Raw genomic sequence first — 11557 nt, forward strand, 5'->3', positions numbered from 1 at the left:
CCCAGTACAGGCACTTGGGGCACTTCCCCAAGTTGGGGCCAAAAAGGAAAGTCCCTCTTAGTCCACATACCTAAGGGGCCTCTTAGGCATAATTTAGACCTGCCCCTCAGTAAGTCTCCTACACTGGTCACAAAGGAGAACTTTATTGATTACAGGGGGTAGGGTGAAAATAGGGTACAAGATGTAGCAATATCATAGAAATCCCATAGAGCAAAACAGTTTGGCTGAGGTAGCCTTTTGGTCATGCATCTGAGTTACTGCCAGCTATATATCCAATCAGATCTCAAGTAGCTTACTCACAAGCATCATCCAGAGGCTGTTGGAGATTCCCTCTGGAGGCAGGCCGTTTCTAGCTCATGAGCTATGGGGGAGAGAGCCAGTTTCAGATGGTAAGGCTCCTCTCTGAGTCCCCCACCTGGCTGCTGCCCCCTCCTTGTGGGCAGTCTTAACTTATATAGCCCCTGTGACCTCATTCACCCAATCCAATGGAGGCCAGCACCTGCTGGCTGTTGGCCAACCAATTTGAAATACATCACTAGTTGCAGGACAGACTCTAACCCACCAGGTAGCTGATACCAGTCACATAGGCAGAGGGAGCAGGTTTTCCCCCTCCTTCAGGAATGTATCCAGTTCAGGTTACCTAAAGAGATAGGGTAAAGGTGTGTCTCCTCTGCTGGGCCCATCCTAACTAAGTTGTCACAGGGCAGAGATTTTTGGGGAGAAACAAAGGTGGCTTCCTGCCCCACATCCATTGTGTAATCTCTTAATAAATTTTCAAACTATAAAAGTGATGGAGCTGGCAAGTTTAAAAAAAAAAAAAAAAATACTGGCTTGTAGATGAGGTGGTCTATGGTATCGACACTCACCCAGTGGGAATTTGACCAGGTAAAACTTAGTTTCTGTTGCTGCCTCTTCGTGACAATGTAGTTTATATTAGGGATGTATTAGTAGTTTGTCTGATGTACTGTCTTCTCAGTTGGTCTTGGTCTTCATGTTCTTCAAACAGTATTTTTACTTAACTTGCTCGCTTTGGTAGTCTACTGAGAAATAGCATACTGGTAAGTTTCTTTGCCTTTTAAGGAATATGAATGGGAAGGGAAAACGGAGGTGATCCAGTTTGTTCTACAGTTATCTTTTTATATATTATGTATAGATGTAATTAGTTGTATTTTGCCAGTAATCTAGTTTTTCAAATGCATGGCAATTTTGTGGAATATAGTGGCATTGGGAAGAAATTACATCACCTATTTGCAGTCCGTGGAGCTGGTCATCCTCATTCGGTATATTCTGTGAGCCTTTGAAGAACCTGCAAAAACTTATACGTGACCATCAGCTGCATCTGCCATGCTTTATAAAGTGAATTATACCACTGTTGTTTTAATTTTGTGGTCCTGTGGGCTGTATGAGTGGTGCAGGGTGCTAGTCCATGCACAGCCAGATCTGGTGCACAGGGTCAGTCCAGTGGTGTGATCTGGCATGGTAGCATGGCCATGTGCACTAGCTCAATCCTTTGTGATGGATTCAGCTGTATGCTGGCACACTCCAGTTCACAGGTCCATGTCATCCAGCTCATGTAGTCAGGTAATTTTGCCAGCAGGGGAGCTGCAATTAATATATCTGCTGCTCCCCCATTGCCAAATTTTTGGACCCATGGGGAGACTCAGGAGTTGGATCTGGCCCATGGGCTGGAGGTTGAATACACATGGATTATACTTTGCTATAGGCCAGATAAGCATCTATTTCTGTTTTTGTATTTCTTCTTTACCAGTTATGGTTTATTATGGGAAACCTATTTATGGTTTATGATGGAAGCCTTCTAACTCAAACTTTTCCATGTTTCTTAGTATGTGCGATTGTCATATGACACTAAACCTGAAGCCATTCTGCAGCTTATGCTTAGAGAATGGCAGATGGAGCTGCCCAAGCTTGTTATTTCTGTACATGGCGGAATGCAGAAATTTGAACTTCACCCACGCATCAAACAATTGCTTGGTAAAGGTCTTATTAAAGCTGCAGTAACAACAGGAGCCTGGATTTTGACTGGAGGAGTGAACACAGGTAAAGAAATGTAAAAACCTGTTTACTTCAAATAAGTACAAATTAATGTATGCACTCTTATAACAAGTTTAACTCATGAAACTCAGCATATTTCATGTCTGCCTAATTTAAGGAATAAAATATTTAAATACCTAAAATGCTTGGTAAAGTCTGTCAACTTCTAGTCTGTTAGAAAGCAAATACCTTGAGCACTTGAACTTGCGATGGTATACTTCACAAATTTGGAATTATTATATAATATGAGCCTCACAGCTCTTTAAAGACATGAAATATTATATACCTGCTTTTGAAAGTGTTGGATGAAAAGCGTCACTTCCTTATTTTCTCTTCTTCTGTTCAGTGTTATGATCAGTAAAAATATTAGGAAGTGATTCTGTCTTATAAATCTAGCATTTATTCTGTGATATTATTAAATCACATTCTTTGTCTTTACTATGTTTTGAACACCATGCATTTACAACATCTATTAAAGGATTTCTTAGCTATTAATAGTTCAGAATAACTAGCAAATTCATTATAATTGATAAATAATTGATAATTAATGCTGATTAGACATTGTTTGTTTTGAATGACCAGGTGTTGCAAAACATGTTGGTGATGCCCTCAAAGAACATGCTTCCAGATCATGTCGAAAGATTTGTACTATTGGCATAGCCCCATGGGGAGTGATTGAAAACAGAAATGACCTTGTTGGAAGAGATGTAAGAACAAGTTTGCCCAATTGAATTAATTATTTTATCTGATGGATCTGTTGAGATCAGTTTTAAAACAAGCTGCCTTACTGGCTTTGTGAAATTGGACTTGCGCTATTTCTGCTGTGAGTAGTAAGCTGGGAGCTGCAAAGGAATATTGCTGCAAAGTTACAAACACTAATTCAGTAAAGGAAAGAGATAAACCTACCAAAGATGCAATGCTAAGTAGATTACTTTAACTTCTACATTTTATTCCTCAATTTAAGTACAGGTGAAATATTTTACAAAAGATTGTGAATGTAAATTGTCTGTATTACTACACTAGCAAAGACCAAGAAATAAACATTTCTAGGATGACAATTCAGGGAAGTGGGTATGTGTGTCCAGAAAAGCCACAGATTGCTGCCTCAGGTTTCCCAGAACAAGCAATCTTGATCTGAAAACAAATATGAGAAACTTGCAGATAGTGGAAACTTTCTCAGTAAATAACAGAACATGATAATAGAGTAGCGCAGACGATGTGAAAAGTGCCCAAAGGATTTAGAAACACAAATCCCACTGTAAGTTAAACTTACATCCTGACTCCCTTTGCTGGGGAGACTTTCAGACATACTGAAGAATCACCACTTTTCAGAATTGAAGAGCGAAGTGGATTTAAAAGCAAGAGGTGGCTGGTAGAGAAATCTTCCCAGTAAGAGGTACTCTTTTGTTCCCTTTGACAGCCATTTACCCCATCGTTGGAGTAGGAGGTTCAGATAAGGAGTGAACTTAATAGAGAAGCACTCCACTGTACCTAATCATTTTGTGGCATGAACTAGAGCTGCTTTCTTGTAGTGGGACCAGGAAGCTTGATTGTTCTGTGTTAAGGTCTCCATAGTCCATACTGTTGTGCCTGAGCAGAATTTTAGCAAAATAGAAAATCTGGCACTTGAAGTAGAAGTTTTTCTTCTTCCATAGGTGTCATTAGTACAGTGCTGTATAATTTAAAGTAGAAAATTATGTGGTCTAATTTACATTTTTTTAATTGTCATCTTGCAACTGAAGTCTCAGCTTTCCAAAAGGGTCTTCCAATTATAATGCAGCTATAATAGCACACCCAGCTTAATAGGAGTCTTCATTGACTCATGAGTTTACCTTTTACTATTTTCTCCCTGTCTGGCTATGAATAACAGAACAGGATTTTAATTTACAAGACACCTTCTTTGTCTGTTAGACTTACGTGCATAATTCCTGTATGGTAGAGTTGCAAAAACAAAAACAAAACCAAGAAAGCAGCTCATACTGCTCTTCTAAAGGAGTTTTAAGGTCTTGGTGGTGTCTCTATTGATTGTGTCTGGACCAAATTGGTAAATTGGTGATCGATTTGACTCTGCAAATCATGCCTGTTGTGTGTTGTGTTCAGGTGGTTGCTCCATATCAAACCCTGTTAAACCCTTTAAGTAAACTAAACGTCCTAAATAATCTCCATTCCCATTTCATACTGGTGGATGATGGAACAGTTGGAAAATATGGAGCAGAAGTTAAGCTGCGAAGAGAACTGGAAAAAACTATCAATTTACAACGGATCCACGCAAGTGAGTGGTTCATATGTCAGTAATTTCCAGGACACTTACATAAATAAACTGTGTAGATTTCAAATGCCTATTTATGCTAATATAGTTATTTGGGGGGTAGAAAGTAAAGATCTTCCTTGTTTGCTTAGATCTACAGTTTGTTTTTACTACTTTATTCTTCATAATCAGGGATCCTGGTTTTCTCTGCTAAATTCCAAATTCTCTGATTAAAAAAACCCAAAATTCTCTGATTTAAAACCCCAAAATCTATCTTTTTCCGCGATTAAAATGAAATAATACTATTGGTCTATCTGTCTATATACATAAAGAGATAGATTGATATAGATATATAGAGAGAGATCAATATATAGATTAGGGCTGTGCGAAGTTTTGGTCGCGTAATTGATTCAGCGGAGATTCTGCTAGATCTGGTGGTCGAATCTTCGAATCCAGATCTAACCAGGAGACACTTTAATGTCTCTGAATCTCATCAGAACCTTCCAAATCAATTCGGAGAGATTCCATGATTCAGACAGATGCAGCTTTAAATGTTTTTTCACATAACTCAAGGTACCAGGCGGCTCATGAATGCTGAGATGGTGGAGCGGATGGAGCATCCCATGGGAGCGCAGGGGCGGGGTCCCCAGCTCACTCAGCAGTGGACCCAGAAGTGGATCAGAAGCACCTCCAGTCCACTTTGGGTCCACTGGGGAGTGTGTGGGGGGTCCCCCTGCCCCCTGGCTTGGTGACTGGTGCTTCCTGGGTGTGGGGGGCTGTGGGGGGGACCCCCCATGCGTTCTGTGGTAGACTCAGAAGTGGACTGGAAGAGCTTCCGCTGTGGGATGCTCCATCTGCCCCACCATCTCAGCATTCATGAGCTGTGCCTGGTACCTCAAGGTATGTAGAAAAAACATTTAAAGCTGTGTCTATGGCCGAATCGCTGATTCTCCAAATCAGTATGGAATCTTCAGATTTGGATTCCGCTGAATCGAATCAGGACAGTGATCCTAATCAATTAATCGAATCACTCTCCCCTCATTTGGGCCAAATCTGAATCAAATACAGCCTGCTTCGCACACCCCTAATGTAGATATAGATCTGTATACAAAAACAGATATCTGTATGTGTATCTAGATATAGGTATCTATAGATGTGCGTGTATGTGTGCGCGTGTGTGTATTAGTTCAACACAGTGTTTTATCGATGCGTTTACGACTTTAAAGCAATCTGAAAGCCTACAAGTGCCTCGGTCATTATAATGAAATAAATTCTAAATACTTATATATTTTGGCATTTGATTTTGCGCTTTTTTGTCATTGAACATCAAACCTTCTCTGCCTCCTTTTGCTCACCAGGACGCTGGGTCAGCTGCAGTTGTCCCTCCCAGCTGCTTTGTGGTGCTGAGCAGCTCTGATATACTGTTGTCTCTCACTCCCAAGCCACAGCCCCCGCTAGATCTCCCATCCCTGCCAGGGCCCCTCACTCTCAACCCTTCAGGCCCCCATGCCTCCCCGCTCTGACCTGCTGCAGGGAGTCCCTGGCTGCCAGGGTTATGGGACCTAGTGGCTGCATGCTGCCTGCTCTGTGGGCACCAGCCACAGCTGCCCAGCAACATTCAAGCCCCAGTTGCTCTGTGTGGGAGGCAGTGGCTGCTGCAGCTGAAGTGGAGCACAGAGCCCAGCTGCCACCACCAGTGGGCAACTTGCCTCAAGTGGAACCGAGCAGAGCCTGTGAAGGCCAAGGGAGGATGCGGGCTTCATGCCGCGGGGCTCAGGGCTCCCTGCCCTGCTGCCCTCCCCCTGGGGGCTTGTGTGGCCCAGCAGATAAACCCCAATGGAGGAAGGGGGAGCAGGACAGATGGTGTGGGGCTCTCTGAGACTGCACATAGTGGTGGGGAGCTGGCCCTCCCATCCAGCCCCTCAGATGAGCTGCCTGTTGCTCTGTTCATTTTCCTAGCTGGACCTTGCAGCTGCACATTCCTATCCCAGCCCTGAGCACCGCTCCAACTGGGCTGTGCCCCCGGCTCCAGCTGCCAACCCTGTCCCACTCCCTCTCTCACCATGGCCACCGCTACTTCAGTCTGCGCACCCATGCCCCCTGTGTTGCCTATACTTCCCTTCACTGTCTACCTACCTGTAGGCAGTTGAGGAGCTGCTTTCTACTGCTTTTTGGGTATATTGCTGACCATGTGCATGTGTGTGCACACATGCACGTGGCACCCCCTGCGCCCCGCTCCCTCCTCCCCCCTCTCAGCCCCAAGCAGCCCCTTGCATGTTGGAACTTGCCAGCTTTTAAAGGACTAAATCTGTGTTTTTTGGCCATAAACAGAAAACCTGGATCCCTGTTTATAATCTTCCCAGTTGCATGAAGTGTGACAAGTGGCTGTGAAATTATGTATTTTGTTTGCTTTTTCTCTGGAAACAGTTTATTGCACAACATTAGAAAGAAAGAAAAGATTTTTTTTTCTGTAGCAGTTAGAGTTCTCCAAGGGAAGGCTTACTTCAGTATTTCCCAAATTATGGGGCATGCAAAAGGATACTTACTGGGGGCCAGGGGAGGAGGGACAGGGACACCGGCAGATAATGGCAGCAGTTAGCAATCCACTTCCACTGCCACTGATTCCTATTGATTACCCTCCAGTGAGGGAGGATCGGCAGTGATGGTAGCTGAAGTAGGGGGTACGAGAATGTGCGACTTGACTACGGTGGGGTCATAAACCTGCAACGTTTAGGAATAACTGGCTTACCTAATTTATAAAAGGCTCTCATAATCTTTGTCTAAATAATATGTTACAACTCTTGTATTCTGTTATTAGTATGGTTTCTCACGCAGCAGTAAGAGTATGCTGTCTGTAGGTGTAAGCTGTTCTAGAGATTTTCTGTGAATTAACTGTACTTAACATGTCTGCTAATCAGCATTTTAACCTTTTTCCAACAAACGGAACATGCTGAATCTAGTACAAATGTAAAACTAAGTTCATATGATTTTGTTTAAAAATGCAGTGCTAAAATTCATTACTGTGCTTCCAGCTCACTGTCTGACTTTTCTTTAAATTAGGAGAGGTATATGTAGCTAGTGTATCATGTGGCCATACTTAATATTAATCTCTTGAACTCTGGCTTTGTGTGGGTTTTCCAGCTTGGGCAATCTACATTTTATTTTTAGGGGAGCCCCTGACTGCAAACTTCTATGAAGTTTTTTCTTAAATACTTTGGAGGTATCCTACCAACTTTAAAAAGCAGATTAATTGTCTTTGGGGATCTCTGATATAAGCTATTTTTAAATCATAGCTTGCTGCTTTAGATTACAGGTTTCCCTTGCTTTATGCGGGTTCTGTATGTGTGAATTGTCTCTCATGCAATGACTCTCTTTTTATACCAAAAATTTGTTATACGTGAGGTAAATTCACTGTTATGCGATCAGTGTGGTGGAAGCTCACAGTTAGCTGCTTTGTGAGATGCATTGTGGGAGTGACATGCACCAAAATACAGTCTCTTGTGTGGATCTGTGCCCCTCGCTCGTTGTCTGCAACACGCGTTTCTGTAGTTACTATCCCCATTATGATAGTGCCCTGTGCTTGTGTGGACTGTCTGCTGTTGGTGAGGACCAGAATTGTCTTGTAACAGTGGTAGAAATGGGTCTGGGGGTAAATACAGTCGAGGTCTTGGAGAGTTCCCATATTTGTTGCATTGTAAAGTGGGTTTCCTTCATGCAAATTTGAGTTATGCGCCATTTTCCAGGAACACATGTACAGCATAAAGCAAGAGAAACCTGTACTACAATACAAAAAAAAAAAATCTATCATTAATTCCTGATTTTATTTTATTTTTTTAAATTAGTGAATATCCCCAATTGATTTGTTGCAGGAGCTAATCACTTTTTCCCTTCACCTGCCCTGCCCTGCCCCCACAATCATTTTGCTTCGTATTTATCAGGGATCTGGGTTTTCCGTTTGCTACGTTTTCTTTTTTAAGAAGAAAAATGGGGTTTTCACTTTGCTGGCTAGCGGAGTTCCAGCCTGCAAGGGGCTGCGGGGAGCAGGAGGAGGGCAGTCAGGCAGGGTGGAACCATGTGCATGAGCAGGACAGGGCCATGAGTGGCTCGTCTGTGGGGCTGGCTCCTCTCCATTGCACTCCCTCCTTGGGGGAGGGAGGGAGAGGTGGGGGCAGGCTGCCTGCTGTGGGCTCGGGGCTCCCCACCCTACTGCCTTCCCCCCCTGGGGTCTTTGGGGCCCAGCGGGTGAGACCTGGTGCAGTACGGCAGAACACAGCAGGGAAGCCCGGTGCCACTGCCATGGCAAGGTGCCCCCTGCCCATCCAGCAGCAGCTGGGGTGGCGGTGCAGATTGTGCCCCCTGCTGTTGTGCCCCTCCATCTTTATTTATATTAAGTAACTAAATAACAACAGCTATGGAGCTGAGCCTGCCCACTGTTCTTCTCCCTGTCAGTTGCATGCAGACCTTACTTTCACTTTTGCCCAGCCAAAGTGAAGTTTTAGGCCTTACCCTTACCATGTTTCCTTGCATATGATGGGCACACCAATTTACTGCAGGTGACTTTTGGAAAAAAAACCTTGTTTTGTATGTGAGAGAACATAGTATACAGCAGGGGTGTCAAACTTACCTGGGACCCTAGGCCAGATCCAGACCATGGGGCTACTTGTGGGCCAGATCCAAGCAGAGTGTGAGTGTTTCCACAGTGGCCATCACAGGGGCAGGAACCATGCAGGGGTGGAGGCAAACCAAGCTTGCTGCTGATGGCAATGCCCAGCATGGCTAGTAGGCCCAAGTTGCAGTGCTGGCCAGTGGGTGGTGACCTGGGTAAAGAGGCTCCACAGACCAAATCCAGGTCCTGGGCCATATGTTTGACATCCCTGGTATATAGTATTATGTACTGGACTTACAAACTGGCCATTTCTGGGCAAAATTCCCCTGATTTCAAAATATGCCAGTGGCCCCGTAACGAGAGTAGAATATTTGGAACCATTGCTACTAGAATATGCTTAAAGCTCTTTAAAATGAGTGTGTGCTTATGCTTGGCATTTTTTCCCCTAAGGTATTTGTTGTGCACTTAATCAGTACCAATATTACTACTTGTAACAAGTTAATTTTTTAAAATTATAAAGTATATATTTTTTATGTCTTCCTGATCATCAGCAACTTTGTTATAGAAGTGGACCAGGTATCCATGGGGTAGCATTTATTTTTTTGAAGATAGTCCCAGTGTGGGTGGTTGGGAGGCAGCCTACAAGAAGAAGCCAGGAAAAATTTTAGTTGAGGAAGAGACTTTGCTTTATTACTTATCATGAGAGTGTTCTTTTGTGATGCAGTGAAAGGTTAAGGTTCACCTCTTATTGATTTAGCAACTGATATAACATACTGTGAGTATTAATATGGTTACTTAAAATAATGTGTTTAAGTTGCATATTTGTATTCAAATATAAAAAAGACCTCAGTTCCTCTGGCATAGTAATTATGTGCAAGTAATAATAGGTTTTTGGTGTTACTGCTATAAAGTATATTTGGGAAAGCCTGATTTAAACATTTAAATTATTTGATCTAATGTTGTGGGTTATGTACAAGAACGAATAATTCTGACTTCAAGACTTCTTTTATATTTCTTGTTCCATTTTGTATAGGAATTGGACAGGGTGTCCCTGTGGTAGCACTCGTATTTGAAGGTGGCCCAAATGTTGTTCTCACTGTTTTGGAATACCTTCAAGAAAATCCTCCTGTGCCTGTTGTAGTATGCGAGGGAACGGGTAGAGCTGCAGACATTCTGGCGCATGTTCATAAACAAACAGAAGAAGGAGGGTAAGTTTATTTTCTGGTTGGGTTTTTTTTTTTAAATTTGACTAACAGTGCTAGCTAGAGTCCTTTTGAGAGCCCAGATGTGTGCAGGAGACTCATCTTTGTGAAAAGCAAGGGCTAAGAGCTTGTTTCAGCTATTCATATTAAACAGTTTTCCACACAGCAATGAACTTTGGCCTGGAGCTGCCATTCTCCCTACTGTTTTCATTGTGGGTTTCTCATGAGCCAAAATTGTAAACTGTGGGGTTTTAATTATGGTTGCAGAAGGAGAATAGGATGAGATCCTCTTGATCTTTTTTGGTTACAGTAAGAACTGATCCAGATCTCCCAGATGCAAGACCTAGGTAGCCCTGTCATGTTGCCTAGTTTCCTGCAAAGCATCATTTGAATGTGTAATAACTGTCAGATGTTTCCATGAACTAGCTTCACGTATAGTGGGAGCTAATTTGAAGAGATGGAAAAATAGAATCTATAAATGTTATTGAGACTGAGCTACACCTTAAGCCTACAGGCTTATGACCGTGCAAAATGTTGCTGCCTATTTGAAATGGTGTTTCTGACAGGAAATGGATGTATGTTGTGCTCCCGGATCATCAGTAGCTTTCAGTTATAGGAAATAGACAGGGTGCCCATGTGGTAGCATTCATATTTCAAGATGGTCCCAGTGTGAGTAGGGAGAGGCTGAGCTGCTTTTAGGAAACATCAGGGGAAAATTTTAGTTTGGAGGAAGAGGAATTGCTTTAGCTTTGGACAGTTGTTTTATTAATAAAGATTGTCTGTGTCCAGAACTTTGGACATATGCATCCTCAAGGCTACTTGAATTCAGTGTATTGGTACTCTTGCAATTCATACATAACCATATAGATTTTTGGATGTTTTTATAATCTCAGGAACATTCCTGAAGGAGCAGAACCTGAAATTATTTCAACTATCAAAAAGACATTTAACTTCGGTCAGAGTGAGGCAGTTCATCTCTTTCAGACGCTGTTGGAATGCATGAAAAAAAAAGAACTTGTAAGTAGATTTCCTCTTAGGAAGTCTTTACGTGTAGGCACAAACTTGTAGGATTTAATTGGATCCAAATCAAACTTCATTCATTAGAAAACTTATCCTGATGGATGGAATCTCTCAGACTAAGGCTCCAAATAAGTCATAACCAGGGATTCTGGTTTTCTCTGATTTAAAAAATCTCTGGTTAAAAATTGCAAATTCTCTGGTTAAAAAACCAAAATCCATGATAAAAATTAAAGGTCCCCCCACAGCCCCTCCCAGTGCTGCTGGTGTCCCACACTCCCCCCCACAGTCTCAACAGCCCTCCTGATGCCCCTCACAAGAGCCTGCCACACCCACAGACATGCAGACACTGACACCCACCCCTGCAAGTAAGTGTGTGTGAGGGGAAGGGGCGGGGCAGGGCGGGGGGAAAAGGAGGGTGCTGGGCGGGTA

At 42.9% G+C, this 11557-nt stretch overlaps 1 protein-coding gene across 2 annotated transcripts in view; it reads left to right on the top strand.

The window, feature by feature from the left end:
- TRPM7 (transient receptor potential cation channel subfamily M member 7) overlaps nt 1-11557 on the top strand; it is a 109628-nt gene that overhangs the window by 45109 nt on the left and 52962 nt on the right. For both annotated transcript variants that reach the window (XM_019533661.1, XM_019533660.1), the window contains exons 5-9: nt 1845-2058; nt 2635-2759; nt 4153-4324; nt 9940-10114; nt 11002-11125. In XM_019533661.1, the coding sequence (XP_019389206.1) occupies nt 1845-2058; nt 2635-2759; nt 4153-4324; nt 9940-10114; nt 11002-11125 (810 nt within the window). The remainder of the gene's footprint in view (nt 1-1844; nt 2059-2634; nt 2760-4152; nt 4325-9939; nt 10115-11001; nt 11126-11557) is intronic.

The sequence above is a fragment of the Crocodylus porosus genome, unplaced genomic scaffold (assembly GCF_001723895.1).
Source record: "Crocodylus porosus isolate Cpor-Errol unplaced genomic scaffold, CroPor_comp1, whole genome shotgun sequence".
Lineage (NCBI taxonomy): Eukaryota > Metazoa > Chordata > Crocodylia > Crocodylidae > Crocodylus > Crocodylus porosus.